Source organism: Sphaeramia orbicularis, chromosome 17, assembly GCF_902148855.1.
Source record: "Sphaeramia orbicularis chromosome 17, fSphaOr1.1, whole genome shotgun sequence".
NCBI lineage: Eukaryota > Metazoa > Chordata > Actinopteri > Kurtiformes > Apogonidae > Sphaeramia > Sphaeramia orbicularis.
The window spans coordinates 30,063,385-30,086,491 of NC_043973.1; the positions used below are offsets into that span (position 1 = coordinate 30,063,385).

General features: G+C 38.4%; 1 protein-coding gene across 1 annotated transcript; it reads right to left on the minus strand.

Annotated features, from left to right (window-relative positions):
- Window positions 1–20,931: 20,931 nt before the first annotated feature.
- neurod6b (neuronal differentiation 6b) lies at window positions 20,932–22,606 on the minus strand. The gene is given in 3 exon segments (XM_030161108.1): window positions 20,932–21,945; window positions 22,318–22,482; window positions 22,484–22,606. Coding segments are annotated over 3 exon segments (1,302 nt in total).
- Between the last annotated feature and the right edge of the window lie 501 nt (window positions 22,607–23,107).

Here is a 23,107-nt window from a genome sequence, read left to right on the forward strand (position 1 = left end):
GATGGTGTCAGACTTATCACCAGCGCTGACACAGTGCTAACAAAGTGTGGAGATATGTCTGGTGATGTGAGACTATACCCTTTTAAATGAACATTTTTTTTTAATGCAATATTGAATATAACTAATGTGTGCTGCCAATGAGCAGCTGCAGGCCATGTCTCTTATATTTTTCCTCTTTGATTTTTAACCCTGTAAAATCTGAACCATTAAATCATTGACAGAAAATTCCAGTTCTTTGAAACTGGAGCCTTTATTGGTCCTTCTGAACAACCAAAAAAAAATTATTGCTTTTTTTTTTTTTTTTTTCAAATTTCAATTTCCATGTATGAGTTTCAATTTTGTATCACATTTGATATATCGGCTCTCAATGCTCAAATCTTATTATTTTTGAACTTACAAAAACATAATATAACGCAAACATATCTAACAAATTGGTAATTCCTTTTCAAAACTGTCAAAGTTCTGCCCCCTTCCTCATTAATGACAGTCTTGTAGTGTCACTGGAAAAGCCTCTGGTGAATGAATTCCTCCCCCCTGGTGGGTTATCTGTGTATTGCATGTATCTAATTGTATACAACAGGTTTTTCAAGAAAAAAATATCACACTGATCATGTAAAGGGCTTCAAAAGTTATGTATCAAATAAGATCCGTTTGGCGTTACAGGGTCAAAGTACATTTATTGTACTTTAAAAAACAAAATAGAGAGGGATGACATGTAGCAATAGACGGTCAGGTATTAAACCTAGGTCCAGTAGCAGCAGTTCAACCATGGTATTACATTATTAGTAGTAGTACTTTTTATTATTATTATTATTATTATTATTATTATTAATAAAATAGTAGTAGTAGTAGAAGTATACGTGAGCACAGAAACACATGGCCCTTTCATATCTGAGTCTTATGCAAGAAGAATATTACTATTTAGTTACTATTACTGGTTACCGCCTTCATGTCACATTAATGTATTGTAGTAAATAGTTACTGAGAAAAACTTTTATCTCCATATTTTCACCTGAGTTCTTTCATTAACATATGTATAAACTATATTATTTTAAAGGTACAGGCACAGATAGGTGGAAAATGACTTTCTGCAAGGTGGTTACGTCTATAGGTCACAGATGTTTTTCTAACTACGGTCTGTCTGGTGTCTTCAGTGACATAGCGGTCATCGGGGACTTTAGTCTTCCTGGCTTCTCGACTGTCAGATGAATTCTTTGGTGTTGAATCCAACCTTGTCTGTTTCCATGATGTGGTTCCTTGTCAGTGGGAGGAGATAACACTGTCATCTGCGATTAGCTGAGTACAAACGTGTTGCTGTAATTTGTCCATATTCCCAAAAACTCAGATTACCTGAACTGACAGCCAAGTCTGATTCTCCATTCATTAATTTGAAAAGGCAGTAACAGAGATATAGTACTATATTACTCTCTGTACCATGAGGTTTATGGAATGTTTCTATGCTTGGGCATGATTAGTGATGCATACCAGTCCAACTGAACTGTGCCCGATGCCCTGTCTATACTAAGGTGGATATTTAGCAAAAAGGATAATATACAAATGGCCTCTCATCCGTATACAGACACCATTTCAGGTCATAAAAAGGAGACCTTTAAAACCTATTTTAAAGAACTGTGTCATTGCTCCCCAGTATAAGTCATGCTTGTATCGGGGCTTTGTGTAATGGACATGAACCCGAAACATCAAATATACAGGTTATATAAGTCTTAAAGTCAGAAAATTAAAGACAGCACAGACATCTACAAATTTGGGAGACAGACTCATCTAGAAGTGTTGTAGTGAACACACTTTAACAACCTGAAAAAACACTGTTTATAACTTGTTGTTGCTCAGCTTCATGGCTATGCTTTGTCCAATATTATAATGTGTCTGTAGTTTAAAGGTGCGGGAGACTTTCATCACCAATTTTTCATCAAATCTGTCAAACCCCAGTCATATCCTCAGTATCATGAATCTGTAAGTCTTTCTGTGATTACTCACCTGAATCTCTTCCCTCACGGTGGACAATTTCTTAGTGCCATCCACCATAAACAAACCATTTGTTTACAAACAGAACTTGGAGGAAACTCGAGCATCTTCGGAATTTTGTCGCGACATGCATTGTGGGAAGCGAAGGTTTGCGCAGAAACCTGGCAGCGGCAGTGCAACCATATTATATTATATGGCTTCAACAAACATGATGCGGAAACAGCTGAAATGCAGAAATGGAGCAAGCGGAACATCGCCTGGCCACGGCAGCTGCAACAATCACGACGCGGAAACGGCTGGAGCTCCGCTTCCCTCCAGCCGTTTCCGCGTTTCAGCCGTTTCCACCTCGTGTTTGTTGCAGCCATATGATATAATATGGTTGCACCGCCGCTGTCAGTCGCGAACCTCTGCTTCCCACAATACATGTTGCGACAAAAGTCCAAAGATTCCCGAGTTACCTACCAGCTCTGTAAACAAATGGTTTGTTTAGGGTGGATGGCACTTTGAAATTGTTCACCATGAGGGAAGAGATTCAGGTGAGTAATCACAGAAAGACTTACAGATTCATGATACTGAGGATATGACTGGGGTTTGACAGATTTGATGAAAAATTGGTGAGAAAAGTCTCCTGCAGCTTTAATGTCTGACAGAAACAATGGGACGGAAGGACGGACGGACGGACGGACGGACGGACAGACAGACAGACAGACAGACAGACAGACAGACAGACAGACAGACAGACAGACAGACAGACAGACAGACAGACAGATAGATAGATAGATAGATAGATAGATAGATAGATAGATAGATAGATAGATAGACAGATACTTCATTAATCCCAATCTGGGAAACTGCAGCTCAGCAACAGCATTTGACATAGTAAAAAATAGAATAAAAGAATAAAGAAAAGAACATGAGAGCAAACACACCATACATAATAAATTAAAAATAAGTACAAACAGAACCGGGTAAGAAATCTGTATAATTTTCCAAGAGTTTGTACCGGATTGTACATTGTTGTGTTATAATGTGGAGACTGAAGATTGTCTGGAGAGTAATGGAGAAGAAAAAATGCCCTTTGAGAAACATGGCATAAATCCACCTCTTCAAGTGCCCTGGCACCGTCCACTGATCCATGTCCAGGCACAGTATGGTGCGGTCACACTAGTCAAATGAATTGGACTTGAGGGTCAACTGCGCCTGGACAAGGTACAGATTGCCCAGTGTGACTACATCATATAACTACTGCAGACACAGTTTCAGAATGAGGGAAGCACTTCACTGAAACACAGATTGAGTGCCTTTTATGAGAGTTTAATCTGCTTCTAGTTTAGCAGTCTCTCCCTTAGATGGATGTCAGTGGCCTTGACAGAAGAACATCCTTCAGAACATCTCTGAGCTGAATAACGATAAAATGATGAACAGTCTTTAATGGATTAGACAAAGACAGGTTCATCAACGTGACAGAGTGGACAGAGAGACTGGCAGTGTTTATTTGTGGGACTAAAAACATCAACCACTGCTTTCAAGTTTATGACTCCAACTGTAATAAGTTCATCTCCACGGATGACAATCATAATATGTTGAGGACTACAGACAGTTATTGAGATGAAATGGATTACCTTTAGGAGATTACATTCAAACGATGGACTATGATGGTGATGGATTTCTGTCTTTTACAGGAAGTCAGTCACAAAGAGTATATCTAATACTGAAGGCTTTTAGAACATTTGGGAGTCACTGAACAATTAAGGCAGGCATTAAAACGAAAGGTCTAAACCAGGTGTGTCAAACATATGGCCCATGGGCCAAAACCAGCCCACCAAAGGGTCCAGTCTGGCCTGCGGGATGAAATCATGAAATGCAAAATTTACACTGAAGATATTAACAGTTAAAGATGTCAAACTCATTTTCACTCAATCACTTTTCATTTTGGTTCAGACAAGTAAAAAAAGATAACACAATAATCTATAAATAATGACAACTTCAAAATGCTCTTTTTTTTTTTGGTTAAATGTGAAAAAGTTAAATTACATGATGAAAGTGTTTACATTTACAAACTATCCTTTCACAAAAAATGCAAATAATCATGAACACCCTGAAATTTCCGAAAGTTGTGTATGACTTTTGTCATCAATTTTTCAATAAATCTGTAAAAAACGAGAGATAGCCTATGTATCACATCCATTAGTCTTTCCATGATTACGCACCTGAACCACTCCCCTCACGATGAACAACTTCGACGTGTACTCTCCCACAAACAGTCCATTTGTTTACATACCAAACTGAAACCTAAACGAAACCGTCACTCCGTTTTTTTCAGAATTCCACACAGCCACAGCACCATGAGGCAATGAAGCTGGTTCTGTGTTTAGTACCACTGCGGCCATAATGCGCCTGCATGGAATTCCAAAAAAACCTGCTTTGTCGTATTGTAGTGGTGATATGTGGTTATAGTACATTTGAACACTGCTTTGCATACTGCACCCCACCAAACATAATTTCTTTCGCCAACTGCTCATTTCACCTGATTCTTATCTAGAGGAAACAGGTTACTTACCAGCAGCTGTGCATCTAATTAGATAAAAATAACAGTAAAGTCACATGTTATTGTAACTTTCTAGGTGTCTATAACATTCTAGGTATTTTTTTTTTGCTAAGCAACTTACTGCAAGAGTTCACTTGTTAATGTTTGCGATAAAACATTTCTATATTTTCACACTTATGTAGTATTCAGAAAGGACTTTGAACCACTTTATTAAAAACAAAAAAGATATGTCTTATTTTCTACAATATGGGACATTAAAGAGTGCCTAGGCTACTACTCCTTTTATATATACATGCAAAATTGGGTTTCCCTTTAAGCTACGTATGTGAAATTTCCACATTAACCCATAAACACCGAGCACTACTTTTATGTCAGTTCCCAAATTAAATTTTCTCCATATCTAACCTCTCTTAAGTGATTTATCACTGTTTATTTATAGTATTATCCTCTGTATTTTGCATTTTATCAGTATAAATCAGGTATTTTTCCTATATTTAATTTACTGATCATGTGGATGTTCATAAAAGCACAGATTAAAGTTGAAGGTTATTATCAAAAGCAGAGAAAACTGCAGAAAAAGGGACTTTTTCAGTGAAATATATCATTAACTGAACATAAACTAAGCTTTTCCATCCACTGTCATTGATCCAACTCACCATAAAGGTAACTATGGAGCTTCTGAACGTCTAAATGGGTCGTATCTGATGATCGTGAAAAGATGACAAATTGTATTTTACACTGATTATTTACATGTGTTGATAGGATTAGTGGATGAACAGGTATTAAACAGTTTACATCAGTAGATGGTTTTGGTTGGTGGTGGATGTTTGGATCTTTACAGGTTAAAACAACCTTGTTCAACACACATGAAAATAACTGATTTTAACAATGTTGAAGTTCACAGAAATCCTTAATTGTATTTCAGTTTGCTAATCCCCTTTCCTAACATTAACACATGTAACCTGTAGTTATTTTGACTGAATGCAATAACATAATTTCATTCACCATAACATAAACTTATGTGAATAATGTTTGAATCCATATCTTGCATAGCCAGGTCTATTTCCACACAATCACACAAACCTACATTATTTCATGATCCAAAACTTTCTCAAAAGTGTTAGCATGCAGTTGCTAAATTGAACTTAGATAACAGAAACACGTAGGTAGCTGAAGAGGATGGGGATGTTGATTGAATAACTTGAAAAATAACAGATATAGGGCAAAATTTTGTGCATCCAGACCCATAATCTGCACATAAGAAGCGGACAGAGCTACTGTCGTCACCCATTGGTTACTGAAGTGTCGTTTTGAAGGGAGAAATTTGGACAAAAGGATGGAGCTTTATGAACACAAGGTGTGATGGATGAGTTCACTCCAAACTGTAGCCCACTGACTCAATAAAACAGTGAACTTAAATTATTTTTGGAGCCAGAAGTGACCATATTTGGACAAAAGGACTTTTAAGTAAATAATGCTAGCTTACTGATGCATTAGAATGTAAACATCATGTGACAAAATCCTTTTACAGTCTTTTTAGTGTGACTTATAAATCACAACCACGATCAAAGTATCTTTATTTAATATATAAACAAACTGTCATATACATATACTGTCATATACAGAAAACTTTTTTAGATCACCCTTGTTTTCTTCAATTTCATGGTCATTTCATGGTCATCTGGTACAAATAAAGGTACATTTCTTTGGACAAATATAATGATAACAAAAATAGCTCATAGAAGTTTAATTTCAGAGCTGATATCTAGCCATTTTCCATGTGTTCTTGATAATAACCAAAATCACTTCAGTTCTTACATCAATAGCTATGCCAAAAACAGTGCTTTTAGACATTCCATGTTCTCTTTTCTGTCTGTTTTAGTCACATGATACACACAGGAGTTAGGACTGTATTGCATAACCACTGTTTTTGATGACTTTTGATGGTCTAATATTTTTTTTTACGACTGTAGACCTGCTAGCCTCAAAACATGGCGTGACAGACGAAGGTTCCATCCACCCTAAAATAAAGACTGACTTCTGTAGAAATATCACTGACTTTTATAACAAATTGTTAGAGTGAGGTTCAGTGTAAGTTAATGTTGTGCTGTTTTGAAGCAACATCTGGTGGTACTCCGTAGTATTTCACTTTAAGATACTTAACAACTGGCTTCTTTTTGCTTCTGACACCCTTACCCCTTTGTCAAACATGACTTCTACCTGGGTTGTGTTAGACCAGGGGTGTCAAACATGTGGCCCAGGGGCCAAAACTTGCCCACCAAAGGGTCCAATCCGGCCCCTGGGATGAATTAGTGAAATGCAAAAATTACACTGAAGACATTAACAATCAAGGATGTTAAAATAAAGGTCAGTTCAATCTAAAGTGGGTCAGACCAGTAAAATACTCATAATAAACTATACATAATGAAAACCACAAATTTTTCTTTGTTTTTGTGTAGAAAAACGTAAAATTACACAACAATGTTTGCATTTACAGACTAGTCTTTTACAAAAAATGTGAATAACCTGAAATGTCTCAAGAGAATTAAGTGTAATTGTACTAATATTCTGCCTGTTATTAAATGTTTTGTGAATTTGTAGATCCACTGTATGAAAATGAGAAGCTGAGGCCAAATAATGGCATAAATTGTTAAAATCGCACTTTTTTCTTAATTTCATTTTGTTCATGGTTGTTCATGTTTTTCATTTTTCTTAAAGGTTAGTTTGTAAATGTAAACATTTTGATTATATATTTTCACTCTAAAACATAGAAGTTTGACATATGAATTTTGGAATTGATATTATTTATATACTATTCTGTTATTATTTGCTCATATTGGGCTGTATGTGGCCCCTGAACTAACATGAGTTTGACACCCCTGTGTTAGTCACATCTGCAGGTGCTACTGCATCTAGAACTATGTCTCCAGTTATTGTTTTTGGTGACTGACTTCTAGCAACATTCTGTGAATTTACATGATGTAACTGTGTCGCTATTTAACATCACATAATATCAGATTATATCACATTATGCTATAATACATGGCATTTTGTAGAAGTATTCTGTGAATGAAAACATTTTTATCTTGGATGGTCCCAGTGAGAACTGGACCTCCAGACCTGGCACTGACTCCTCAGTGCTCTACCCACCGAGCTAATATCCTACAGACCATGCTTTTTGGCTTACCCTTCTTTATCCTCAGGCTGCACCAGCTGCTGTCTACCTCCGACTACACTCCACGCCCCTGATATGTTGTCCTCTACCCGCCTCGTACCTTCTCCGCATGTTTTCTAGGTGTTCTATCCCCTTTTTGGCCGCAACTTTCCAAAAGGTGAACAGAAGTGATTTTCAATAGCACCGTGCATGACTAATGGTGGAAACATGTTAAAATCATCGCAGAAATGTCCTTGGGAAGACAAATGAATTTTCAGCAGAATAATTAACTTAATTAACAAATTTGCATGCATATTCATCAGGGCCATTGAAGTCTTTCCAGCTCAGCTTGATGAACGTTGCTGTGTAATAACCAGCTCATTTACATTCTGCCATCCACTGCCATTTGTGTGGATTACTGAGAAAAGGCAAAGTGTGTGTGGAGGGGGGCAGTGTGTGTGTGTGTGTGTGTGTGTGTATATGATGCTAGCAGTATATCTTGTGTAGACACACACTTTCCTCTTTCCTTAACATGCCTCAGACAGATCTTGATGAATTTATTTGACATACTGTTTTGTTGGAAATATACGCTCCGATACTGGAGCAGCTGACTCTCCTTACACACACACACACACACACACACACACACACACACACACACACACACTTTTCGACATTTATACACATATTCATACACACATGCATTGCGTGAATGTGACTGATAGGGGCCTGACTCGTGTGTGCGTGTGTACTCTACACCCATATCGCCTTGCATCCTCCTCCCCCCTCTCCTTTCACCCCCCTTCTCTCTGGTGGGCAGTTCTTGGCACTGATCCTGAGTCGTAAACCCTCCTGGGTTGCCAGACTGTGAGTTGTTAAAAACGTGAGGCCCTCCGTACCCCCTCCCCATCTCTGCAGGGCAATCTTTAAAGGCAGCAAGGTGTGACGGCACAGACTGGCAGCTTGGCAGCCATGCCCGAGGATACCAACGCTCCGTCAGCCGTGAACGGGCACCATCACATGGGCTCGCCTAACTAATACGCTCACCGTACATGTGCCTTTCTCATGCCTCATCTGTGCCAGTCAGAGACAAAGGAATTCATTAAGAAATTTCACATGGCGTTGTTTTGTGATTTTGCTGGGATATAGTTAATTGGGAATTTCACACAAGCTAAGGTAACTGAGGGAGAGATTATCCAAATGAGTTCGGAAAAGTTAATTACACTCACTTGGCTGTGTGTGCCCTTGATCTGGTTGGGAAGGGAACAGCAGGGAAATTTATTTTAAGGAAGCTTGTCCAGGATATTTCTCTAACAATATGTATCTCATTCTCATCATGGGTTTTTCACCTGTGAAGCTGCCACTGTTACCTCCCAGCAGGTTAGTTACCAGCCTGTCAGAAAACTGCTGCACTAGTAACGGTATTCAACCAACGGGGAAGAAATGGGAATGCAAAGCAAAGGCGTTTGCACCTTTAACATAACAATATGGTGCAGTGTCCTGAGACTTTACAGAAGCAATTATCACTCATTCTATAAAAACAGGCATTAGGAAAAAAAACTGAACCACCTAGCACGTAAAACTTGTGATATTAAGCATACTTTCCTCCCTTTGCCTCTGTGATACTTTCTCCTACGCTTTTTATGCAGACATATGTGTGACACTTGAAGCTGTTATCATAGCTGGAAGTGTGAAAGAGAATTGTTGCAGTAATTGTTGCAGCACTTGAGTGTTGTGACAGGAAAATGCTTTTCAGATACAGAATTGGCATTTCAAGTCTTGTCTGCCACAACAGCGTTTGTCTTCCATACTGATCATGGCGTAGCCAAGTGCTCAAATGAATGACTCCAGAAATGTTTTGAAAATGTTCATTAGTTAACAGATAGATAGTTTGGAATATAAGACAGATTTCACGCTTATTGAAACACTTATTGCGTTTTTAATGACATGTTTTACTCATAAAAAAAAAAAAAAGAGAAAAATCCCATTTATTGCGTTGTCTGACCCTCTTTGTTTTGAAGCTTCCACTGATGCAAGACGAATACAAAACACAAATGGACCATTAAACTGACCTTCATACCGGGCCCTTTGAAAATCAAACGGCTGTCATCACAGTGATGAGGAAATTTACAGAAGAACAGCCTGTTTCCCTCCAGTGAGAACATGAGAAATACAGATCAGATGGGCCACGCATGTTTTCATGATCTCCTTTGAAGCAACAACAATTCTTGCAGCTAAAGCGAGTAAATCCATAAATCCTTTATGGTTTCAAGTGAGTCAAAGTCAATCACAGGACATGAAAGGTGGGTTTGTGTGGATGGAGACGCCACACTGTCCCCTGCAGTTTAGCTTTGGTGCCTTGTTGATGTCATGGTTGCTTTTCTATTACTGTGTGTCCTCTGTTGCGCAGCATAGCCTCACACACACCAACACACACATTTGCTGTTTTAACAAAGACACATGTGAAGATAAGATAGATGAGACAGGATGAGAATTGTGCCTTCAGGTATCTCTACATGACTTGTCTGTCTGTCTGTCTGTCTGTGGAGGTAGGAGTGTATATTTTCCACATCCCCAACAGAACTTGCCCGAGTCTATCAGAAAATAAAATCTTGTAACTTCTTTGTATCTCTTCTTTTGAGGTGTTGGGGGGGGGCTGCATTTGACGATGGTACCGTTTGATGGTGCAATTGATGGGAAAGTTCTGAAGAAAGTCCCAAAGCCTCAGAGGAATTTGATTACCTCCATCCATTATCTGCACAGTGAGCAATCGCGAGGCTCACCATCTGTCATCCGTTTCATTTGCATCGTCAACACCTGCCCTGCCTGTTTATGCCTTCACATTTTTTATAAGCTGCCTTTCATGGCAGGGAAAAATGTTGACTTTTCATTCTAAATACATTAATTCCACAAGTTCAAAGAACATATTGAGAACGAACAACTTGGTTTATGTCTAATAGAATTTGGAAACTCTGCTTTTTATTGCTGCAGATTAAAAAAAAAAGTACATTAAAGCTGCTTTCACAGTTTAGTGAACAATAAAGTGTTTTGTTTCAGACAGATAGACAGATAGCTAGATAGCTAGATAGCTAGATAGCTAGCTAGCTAGCTAGCTAGATAGATAGATAGATAGATAGATTACATATACACATACCATATCCTCCTGTTTGTTACCAACACATTGTGCTGCATACACTTCCTCATCTCCTCCCTCCCTCCTCCATCCTCCCCCATCCATCCATCCCATCTCCCATATCCCCAGGTGGTGCCGACGGCTGCGGGGCCCATTAGCGACAGAATTCCTGCCTCCAGCAGGCCATGCGTGTCCCGAGTGACACATTTTTGGACCGGCACCAAGAATCCAACCCTCCGCAGACAGCTCACTTTCCCTCTACAGTCAGTGTGTTGCTTATAATGTGTGTGTGTTTGTTTGTGTGTGTGGGTGTGTGTGTGTGTGTGTGTGCGCATGAGAGAGAGAGAGAGAGAGAGAGAGAGAGAGAGAGAGAGAGGAGAGAGAGAGAGGGGCCTTGCAACACAGCATGGGTCCCACAGGAAATGGTTGAAAGGCAGTATGGGACAGATTGGTGATGGTACAGAATGGACTAGAATACTAAGAAGATACGCAAAGATGTTCTACAGTAGAGAGATCATACATCGACAAGACGACGCTCCTGTCTGGTTGGGACATTTGTTACAGTCGTAGCCTCCACAAAAAAATCCCCATTGTGTCTACTGTAAACTGTGAAGAAGTATAATATTGCTTGAAAAAAAAAAAAAAGAAATTGGATTTTGCCGAAGCACATTGTGTTTGTTGATGTTCTTTGCCAGCTGATGCGTGTGTACCAAATTTTATTTTACAAACAAGTCCTTCTCAACGAGGAGAACTACTTCAATCAGACCCTTTTATTACTTTCTTTTCTCTTTTTTTGCCTTCGCTTTTTGCACACTATGAGATGTACCAAATATTGTGATTACCTTATCTGAACTGAACCACACAAGTGGTATTTGATGGTCGATCAAGATACGTATTAATCATAAAGGGAAGTGATTATAAAACAATACGGATTGAGTTAAAAAAGGGCAGTAAGTCCTTTTAGTATGGATATTATGAATGGATTCTTTCTCCATACTAATAGATACTTAATTATGTACCTAATGACTCTTCACAAAGCACTATATAATTAGTCTAGATGAGCCGAGAAAGTTCCTACTTGTTCTTACATGTTTAATGTAGGTGATTTCTCATTTCCAAATGGGAATGTGAACAAGGGTGGTATAACATCCTGTAGGCTACAGAAAGGTATCTATCTATCTATCTATCTATCTATCTATCTATCTATCTATCTATCTAGACTGTTTTCAAGTAGCACTATTATTGAGCCACTGAAATACATTTATATGGTAATAATAATAATTGATACAATGCAAAATAAGAATGACATTGATTATAAGTGGATATACATTATGTATGTCTTATACGCATCCAGGACAATGTTTCTGAAAGTGTTTTTTTCACTTCACTTTATTTTAAATCTTGGAGTCTGGCTTATTTTAACATGGTCTTAATGTATTTATCATTTATTTATTCATTGTACCTTGTATTATATTATTACTTTATGTTTTTATCATGCTTTTAACAGTTTTTATATTGGCATTTTAGTGATAGAAAAGATTTGGTTGTCTTGATGATTCTGTCACTGATCTATGTATGTATGTATGTATCTATCTATCTCTCGAGACTGTTTTCAAGTAGCACTATTATTGAGCCACTGAAATACATTTATATGGTAATAATAATAATTGATACAATGCAAAATAAGAATGACATTGATTATAAGTGGATATACATTATGTATGTCTTATATGCATCCATGACAATGTTTCTGAAAGTGTTTTTTTTTCACTTCACTTTATTTTAAATCTTGGAGTCTGGCTTATTTTAACGTTGTCTTAACTTATTTATCATTTATTTATTTACTGTCATCATGTTTTTATCATGCTTTTAACAGGTTTTATGTTGACATTTTTAGTGACATATGATGACTTTGATTTATTTTAATCTGTTTTTCATCTTTTTATTTGTAGTCTGTTTTAACCATGATCAGTGAGCTGCTGGGAGTACCTGTCCATGTCCTTTGTCTGTGCTGTTTTTAATCTGTCCCCTGTATGTGCCCTGTGGTTTGGATGGTTAATGTTTTTTGTGTATAACGTTTGAGACGCCCTCTCCAGACTGTAGACCTTGAACCTTGAAGACCCACACAAATATTGTCATCAACCCAACTAACTATACATTTCATGACCATTTTTACCACCTTATAATGTTAACTTGAAAAGATAAAAAACTAACTTCAGATGTCCATTTGATAGATTTGGATGTTTTTAATGCATGGCTTAAATGCTTGATGAAACACAGTTAACAGTGTATATATTTTAAAAACTTTCCAAATAAGTTCATTGTTTTTTTCTCATTGCATACATTTATTACCAACTAAATCTAAAGACTAGATTAAAATATGCTTCTTGTAGAAAGTGGATGGATGCTTTTTTTTTTTTTTTTTTTTATCCCCTTGTGGACTTGTGGTATTTTGTATCCTAACGGTTTCATCAAATTTGAGAAGGGTTAACACTGCAAAATATACTTAGAGATTTAAAAATATATATATATAGTTTTAATAAATGTGCAAATGTATGAAGAATGATTGCAAAAATGACTGCAAACGTGTAAAGTAACTGTAAACCCTTAAAGAAAGGTACAGTATAAGGAAGTATAGTACAGGCTCAGTACAACAGTAACTTCCTGAAGTATACTGTATTTCACTTATTGTATCATGTGGGGCTCTAAAGGCAGTAAATCAATGGTCCTTGTCTTTATTTTGGGGGGGTTTCCTTTTTTTCTGTCTTGTTTTGTTTTGGTTGTTGGGAGTCCGATGTTTGTTTCCTGTATTGAAAAACGTCCTCTTCAACTGAACAAATATTGTATATTTTCCTTCACACCACAAAAATCAATAAATATATTTGATTTAAAACATCTGAGAGGGGTTAACACTGCAAAATATACTTAGAGACTTAAAAAAAACAAACAAATATGTAGTTTTAATAAATGTGAAAATGTATGGAGAATGATGACTGCAAAAGTGTGAAGTAACTGTAAAACCTTAAACAAAGGTACAGTACAAGGAAGTATAGTACAGTCTCACTACAACAGTAACTTCCTGAAGTATATTGTTCTTATTTAACCATTTTGATATTGTCAGATGTATTCTAATCTTACTTTGGACAAAAACATTAAAGTATATATTTTGAAAGATTTGCTCGTCTTGATGATTCTGTCACTGATCTATGTATGCATGTATGTATATATGTAAATAAAATTATGTCTGATCATTCAAAAAAAATGTGTTTCAATTCAGTTCACACACAGAAAAGTAAAAAGCACTATAACCGCAAATGAAAAAAATAGCCCAGAAATTAAAAATATCCTTAACTTTTTGTTTGTCATGTATGTCTTATATGCATCCAGGACAATGTTTCTGAAACTGTTTTTTTTCCACTTCGCGTTATTTTAAATCTTGGTGTCTGGCTTATTTTAACGTGATCTTAACTCATTTATCATGTATTTATTTATTGTCCCTTGTATTATATCATTAAATCATGTTTTTATCATGCTTTTAACAGGTTTTATATTGGTGATAGATATAGTGATAGAAAAGATTTGCTTGTCTTGATGATTCTGTCACTGATCTATGTATGTATGTGTGTATGTATGTGTGTGTGTATGTGTCTGTCTGTCTGTCTGTCTGTCTATCTATCTATCTATCTATCTATCTATCTATCTATCTATCTATCTATCTATCTATCTATCTATCTATCTATCTATCTATCTATCTATCTATCTATCTATCTATCTATCTATCATCCATCCATCCATCCATCCATCCAGACTGTTTTCAAGTAGCACTATTATTGAGCCACTGAAATACATTTATATGGTGATAATAATAATTGATACAATGCAAAATAAGAATGACATTGATTATAAGTGGATATACATTATGTATGTCTTATATGCATCCAGTACAATGTTTCTGAAAGTGTTTTTTTCACTTCACTTTATTTTAAATCTTGGAGTCTGGCTTATTTTAACATGGTCTTAATGTATTTATCATTTATTTATTCATTGCACCTCGTTTTATATTATTACTTTAGGTTTTTATCATGCTTTTAACAGGTTTTATATTGGTATTTTTAGTGACAGAAAAGATTTGGTTGTCTTGATGATTCTGTCACTGATCTATATATGTATGTATGTATGTATGTATGTATGTATGTATGCATGTATGTATGCATGCATCTATGTATGTATGTATGTATGCATCTATCTATCTATCTATCTATCTATCTATCTATCTATCTATCTATCTATCTATCTATCTATCTATCTATCTATCTATCTACCAGATGCTCACATTCACAGTAAAACTGAACCCACTCCACCCAGTATCACCCGTGTCTCTCAGTCTGCTCTGAAATAGGGTGTTGCTGGGGTGTCAGAGGATCACACCCCTGTATACTTCCCACCTGCTCAAAAAAAAAAAAAAAAAAAAAAAAGTACAAAAAAACCCTCTCTATCCTCTATACGTGCTCATGTTGTAGCCACACACTCTTTCACACGAGCATACACTCTTTCTCGGAGCACCCCTATAGACAAAGAGCACAAAGCACAAAGGTGATGTAGTGACAGATGCTCCTGTCACATACTTAGCATATCTCCACCTCCGAACTGGTGCAACTGCAGGAGTCAGTCAGTCTGTCTATCTGCCTCTTCCTCCCTCCTCGCACCGTGGAAATCAGCGCTACTATTCAGAACTCATTCATTTCCACTCCTTATCCCCGACGGATAAAAAAGCAAGCTCTTAAACCGCAATCCTTTACCAATATTTATCCAATCTGACCAAATATTATAATTAATGTCTGTGCCTCTTCCTCTCTCCTCCGGGCTAACATATTCCCCTGCTCTCTCCACCCACCTACCCACCCTCTCCCAGCCCGTCTAACCTTTCGGTGCCAAGTTCACAGATAGAGAGAAAGTACTTCCTGTGAGAGGCCGGGCCGGCTGCCAGAGAGACTGATCCACCAATCTGACACGTTAATGAGATCCTGGCCCGTAGAACTGGAGTGTCAGGCTTCTTTACGCAGCAGCATCAGCCCTGCCGTGACCCGCACGAGCCCCACACACAACCACGCGCAACCGCACGCGCAAAGACGCACAAATTACGCATACGTGTATATATAGATATTTTTCAAGCACACTTCTAGAAATATAAGCAGGCACCCACAAATGAATCCACACACAGAGGATGGGGATGGGGATGGGGGGGGGGGTTTGGAGAGAGAGAGAGAGAGAGAGAAGGGGGGGGGGGGGGGTTCAGCTCCTTAAATCTGTCTAATTAAAACACCAAATCCCTCTACTCCCCTCACCCACCAACCCAATCCTCACTTCCCAACCACCCCACGCACACACACATATATACACACACACGCTCCTCGCACCCCACCCTCACCCCCCCTCCCCTCCCCTCCCCTCACCCTCCTCCTCCTCCACATCCCCACTGCCACCACCCCCGATTCCGCAGGAGAAATGATTATTAGGAATTTAATGGGGGAACGTTTCCCATCCCACACCATCTGGGGCTTGGGAATGGCACGAAATTTGAGGATGCTTGCCGACGTGGCGGGGAACATTATTTTCATTTTTCTTGACTGGTGCTCAGATTTCAGACATTGCAGCAGAATGATCCAATAAATTACCATAATTTATAACAAAAATCAAAAAAAATATATAAAGAAGATTTTTTTGTTTGTTTGTTTGTTTTTTGCCCTCTTGTGTTTCTGATGAGTTAATTCACTTATAGGCGACTGTGGAAACTTTTACTAAAACTTCTGAGATTATTATTACGTGAAACACACACACCTCAACTTGTACCCCTATAGAAACACAGTGTTTGTTTTGAACTAATTATGAGACTAAGTCTTCAGATTGCAAATGCGTCTCTCCACGCCACCTCTATAGGATGTATATGCTCCATTCTTGTCCCTCACCTCCCACACAGAGCCGGGCCATATGCTCTCTCTCTCTTTCTCCCTCTTCCTCCTCCTCCTCCTCCTCTCTCCACCCGGCTTAATGAGCTGCGTGAATGTAGGGGTACGTGTACGCGTTTGACCCCGCGCTAAACTGCCGCACGTCGCCCCGTGGACCCTGTGGGCGTGAAAAAAAAAAAAAAAAAACAAAACACTCTCCCCACCCCACAACTCGTCAGCATCCCACCCGAGAGAGTGAGAGAGAGAGAGAGAGAGAGAGAGAGAGAGAGAGAGAGAGAGAGAGAGAGAGACCCCAAGAGTGATCTGAACCCACCTCTCGTCCACACATATGGGTTTTCACACGCGCAAATATTAAAATATTACCCAGCCTACAAGACACAGAAGAGGGGAAAAAAAAACACGCAATAACAGGAGTGATAAGGTGAGAGCCCCCCCAGTGAACGGGATAAAACAGGGTTGGGATGTTAGGACTGGGGGGCCATGAAGGGGTCCATTTAGGGCCCCACTGGGACCCCCACTAACCGAGTCTTCCGTTTTTTACGACGAGATACAGAAAGGAGAGATTCTGATATTTTCTCTGATCCGAACCCACGGGCTCCTCTTTTTTTTTTTTTTCTTTTTCTGCTGCTGAAAACATTTGAACAAAAGCAACATTTGTTTCGTTATATAAACCAACATGAGTCGTTTTTTTTTTTTTTTTTTTTTTTTTACAGTTTGAAGCACAGGAGTCATATCCACCAGTAGATGATTTAAATAAATAAATAAATAAATAAATAAATAATTTAATATTTTGTTTTTCTGGTTTGGCCTTTTATAATTTTGTTTGCTTTTTGCTTAAGATCTGCATAATTCAATTAGAATTAATTGTGTGATTGCAACGGTTTATCTATAACAGCCCAATAACAGTAAAGGATAACATGACGAGCCCTGAAATTACACTAAACTAAATTTAATACAACATTACAATTCCATGACCATCACATGCAAACAAAAAACAGCTAATTGGTCTTTTTTTTCCTGGTCTGTTCAGCCTTAACAGAATTTTTTATTGCTTTATTAAACAGTGTCCTTTTTGTCAGCTGGCTGAACATATGCAGTCTTAGAGATCCAACGTGAAAATAATATTTAGGTTTTTGAGCTGGATTTTTTTTTTTTTAATGTTATGTGTTGATCCTTTTTCACATAAAACATGTATAAACTCTTGCCAACTCTTTATTTTTAGTGTTTGCCTGATTTGCGTTAAACCAAAAGTGTCCAAGTATTTGTTCAAGTAAAAGCTTCAATTCTCTATATATAAAAAAAATAAACATACAATTATTTTTGCTGAAAGTTACAATGATTAACTTTTATTCTATTGACAGAAGAAGCTGCACGCCAATAATATAAATCAAAATAAATCAAAAAAAGTTGTCTCAAAACTGCATTACATTTTATTTTATACTCATATTATGTAAAAGTTAACTGATTTTTTTAACCTATTGGTTTAATTTAAGACTGTTAAAGCCAAATGTTCAATGATTCGTCTCAATCACCTGAAACTTTAGTGAACTTGTCTAACCTTTATAATAGTAATATTAGTATTATTTGCGCTCCTTAAACTTTTTTCAGTTTCAGAGTCTAAAATGAGGAAAAAGGCGCCTTTTAAATAGAAAATTAATAATTAACCGAAACGAGAATTCCAAAGAAAACAAACCAAACCTATGTTATATGACTTATGTAAAATATTTTCATCCTCAGTCAAAGAAACGATAAAATATAAACATTATCTGTAAAAACTTCCCCAGTTTGATGCGTTCAGGGTCAAATCATGAAACTGCGCTGAAACTTTGGAGAGAACTCAGACAATGCACTGACCACTAAATCTCATCCTCATTATTAAACAATAATAATAATAATAAAATAAAAGTGGAGGTGCAGAGTTATGTCTTAAATGTGTCTCCACTTTGGACTGGAACCGACTTTACCACATTTACTTGGAATCAAAATCTCTCCAGAGATCCGGGCTTCACTGACTGGGAGCAACTGTCTGTGCTCTTTGGCTGACATCCAACAGCTTGTGGGCATTTTTTTTTTTTTTTTTTGGTCACAAATCAACCATCTGATCAACTGAAATTAAATCAACCTACGTCAACAAGCACATTTCAAACCCATGTGTAAAATCTAAGGTGGTTGGATAATATTTGAAGCTTTTAAATGACCTCTGAGTGATGCACAGATCTGCTGAGGGGACATTATCATCCTTATATTAAATATCTGAATACAATGTTTGAAACCATTTTACAGTCCATTTTCCTCTCTGTTTGGTGAGTCTTATGTGTCAAGCATGGGCCTGAACACACCACCACCTCCAGCCTGTGCAACAATTCCAGGATGACATTTTGGTAAATAAATAAATAAATAAATAAATAAATAAAATTGCGCCCGGGGCGTTTTAATCTTGATTTATTTTTCTAACAATTTATTTTTTAATTGCCGTCTGCTGTCGATCAATTTTGCACAGAAAGCTGAGAAGCTCATACAGCCTCTCACAGCCTCTTCGTCATTTTATTGCGACAAAACACATCACAAAACATTAACACATTACTTCACGAATATTTCGATCCATAACGAGTCTTTAGAAGTGTGTATGCGTGCGTGTGTGCGTGTAAGTGTTTTAGAAATGAAAATAAATAAATAAATAAATAAAAAATAAAATATATTCCAATGATTCATTCAGGTACAGTTATAAAGTCAACAAAATTTATATGAGAGTACAGTCACCAACAATTGTGCAGAAATACATGAAGTGCATCACAGTTGTTCTGTGAGGAGGCTCCTCAGCAGGAACAAGGAACTGTAAAAAGTTCACATCAAACTAAAACCAAAACATTCATTTCGTTGCATACTGGTGTTCGTCATCTCTCTCTCTCTTTTTTTTTTTTTTTTTTTAAGGCATGTTGTTCGGATTCATATAGTTTGGAAACAGACTGTTCACCTCTCACAAAATGATCTCCTTCCAGTGCTCCATCTGTAGTGACATTTTCAACAATGCAACAAAACAAACTTTAAATGCATGGAAATTCACATATAAAATGTAACACTGTTGAATTTTACAATACTTTTTTTTATAATATATTATCCACATTCAAATCGATGTACTTATAATAAACAACCTTAAATAAATAAATACAATAATAATTTACATTCACCTCGTTAACACAATATTTTTTTTTTTTACTCCAGATACAAATGCATTTAGATTTTAGGCTTTTAGGGTCCCCCCCCCCCATAACTTGGTGTATTTATGAGACCACATTAGATGACTCCATCCTCAGGTCACCTATACACATGCGCGTCTTCACACTGGCTGGAGGAACACTTTGAATCAGTTTCGTTTCTTGGTGCTATTTTAATTAAATACGAGAAATACCACGTGAGAGGAAATAGACATATAATTTTTTTCTTTTTAATAAGCAAAGATTGCATTTGGCTGCCTTGCATAGCTCAATTGTTGACCTTTATTGCTCTGAACTCCAATCATGTTTCACCAAACTTCCCTGATGAAGTTACTTCTCTGATTCTCCCTCCCGGTGTTTCTTTCTGTTTTGTTCCCCCATTAAAAATGTGCATCTTTACCGATTACTGGGAATCAAATTAAAACCCATAAAAATCAAGTGAATTGTCTACATCGTGACCACAGTCTCATCCAACTCCATCTGCACCAGTGCCATGATTAAATAAATAGCTTATAACCTTCATCTGAAACGAATTTTTCTAAATCTGAGTCGTTGTTGTAGCTTTTCACTGGAAATAAATACGTGGAAAGGAGCCATTAAATATTTTTTTTTTTTTTTTTTTACATGAAACTAGTAAGAAGATCTGCCCATGTGGATCATTTCACTTGTTTTCCAAAGCGTTTTAAATAAATAAATAAGAATCAAAATTAAAAACAGTGTGCTGTGATTTGGAATCTCATCGTAATTTGTTAACTGCTTTCTAATTATATTTTAAAGATACAATAGGAGTGAGAAAGTAACACAAAATGAATGTTTAAATGGGCAGTTTTGCTGTGCATCGGTGTGTCTGGAGTCCTTTTAGTTCCACTCTGCGCGTCTGCGGGGAAATTGTATGACTTCTAAGACTTGAACTTTGTCCAGGTGATTGATTAATTGTGGAAAGAGCCATTAACTTCCCCTTGTGCTTGGAAGGACTGGCTGCGGACGTGCAGATCGTAGGGGAAACGGGCCTCTGGGGACACTCGGTACATGGAGTTATGCGCCAGAGCCGTGCGTCCTGGCGCACTGCAGTAGCGCATGCCATAGTGACTGCTTTTGCCATAATCTGGCGGATCGTCGTGTTTTAGGGAGAAAATCCCATTGAAGCTCATCGGAGGGCTTAGCTGACTGTCAAAATGCGGACTCCCGCCCTCCGGGGACGGGTTCTCGTAGTAGGGTTCGTAGGCGCCGCCGTAGCTGTAGTGTCGGAACGGTTTGGCGCTGGTGTCCAGGCTGGTGCCGCTGTGGCCAGGAGGCGTGTTCATGTCTGAGCCCGGGTAGGAGTACATGGCATCATAAGGCGATCTGCCAGAGAACATGACCTCTCCGTTGTGGTCTGTGAGGAAATTTCTCGCGTTTAGCTGCAAACAACCGGCCACTAAGTTGGTGGTGGGCTGGGATAATCCTTTGCACAAAGTCTGTACGAAGGCGAGGAGATCCGGTCTCTTCCCTGCGCTCAGAGTCTCAGACAGGGCCCAGATATAATTTTTAGCCAATCTTAGCGTTTCAATCTTGGAAAGTTTTTGAGTTTTGGAGTAGCATGGCACAACTTTACGCAGACTCTCCAGCGCTGCGTTCAAGCCGTGCATTCGGCTGCGTTCCCGGGCGTTGGCTTCCTGGCGCCGGAGTTTGGCCCTGTCCAAATGCTCCTTCCCCGGTTTCTTTTTCCGGGGTCCTCGCTTTTTGGGAAGCCCGTCGTCATCCTGGTCGAACTCTCTGTCGTCGTCCTCCTCTCTGTCGGAGAACTCGTCCTCTCCGTCCCTCATGTCAGAGTTGGCCCTGTCCGGGTTGTGTTGTCGCTCCTGTTCCAGACTCTCAGGTAAGCCTTCGCGGGGATAATTGGCACCAAAACGTGGCTCACACATCATATGCGCTTCCTCGAATGGCAGTGTCAACATATTTCCCTGGGAGAATCAAAGCCAAAGCATAAAGTCAGGACAACATGGAGCAGCTCTACGTCTTTTGAAGGTGGTCTGTTAATTACCTTGTGAATGGGTCCTCCCATGAGGAAGAAGAACAAATTGAAAAGCAAGGCCAATGTCACAGCTTGGTACCTTTTGAAAGGCACTCAACTTTATTGTCTTTGCACTTGTGATAACAGATCCCCTTTTAATCCTTTTAATAATAACCTTCATGATTTTTAGATTTGAAAATAACACAAATGATCTGTGCATGTTTTAAGTCCAACAACATCACAAAAGCATGCCATAAATGTGCACAAATGCAGTGCAGAAGCTGTCTAAAGGCTCCAGTACTAACCTCTGGTCAGCGTGCACCTCGCATGTTCCCAATTATCCCTGAAACTGCGCTGCGGCGGCTTCTCCTCCAAACCAAACGCACAAGGAAAAGCTCAACCTGCGCACTCTCTTTTTCTGCCTTGCTGTGTTGTGCTCTTCCTTTTCCTCTCTCTCTCTCCCTCCCTCCCTCTCTCTTCCCCTTCTCTCTCTCTTTGAGGAATGACACTTATGCCAACAGCGGGTACCCATGCCATCTGCCGCTGACGTCTTGTGGCAGCCTAGACCACGTGCTCAGTGTCCCATGGGACCTCCATTCCATACCGATCATCTGGCAGCTCCAGTAATGGGCACCGGGAGGCCCGCGTTTACCGTCAAAAACACAGACCGGAGCGGGATAACAACTAATATCTGCATCTCCCTGTGTAAGATGTCTTTTTGTCTGGAAGGAAGAGGGATGTGTAGCGGAGTTGACTGCGTTCTCAACAGGTGAGATAGGGGCGTACAGAGAAATAAAGGATGGAGTTTTAAAGGCTACAGTTAAATGCATATTTCCCATTAAGATGCACAGACAAAGTCATTTAAGTACATTCATTTGACTGCAGTTTGATTTGGGGTGTATTTCTGAAAGGGACATGCAAACAAGGGAGTCATGTTGGGATGACTGTTGTCTGTTTATAGACTATATGTGTGCTATATTATACAGTGTAAGCAAAGAGATGCAAGTTTATAGCATATTTCATGTACGCTGTAAAAAAAAAAATCCTGGTTTTACGGAAAAAAACTGGCAGCTGTGATTTCCAGAACAATACTGTAAAAAACACATCCAACT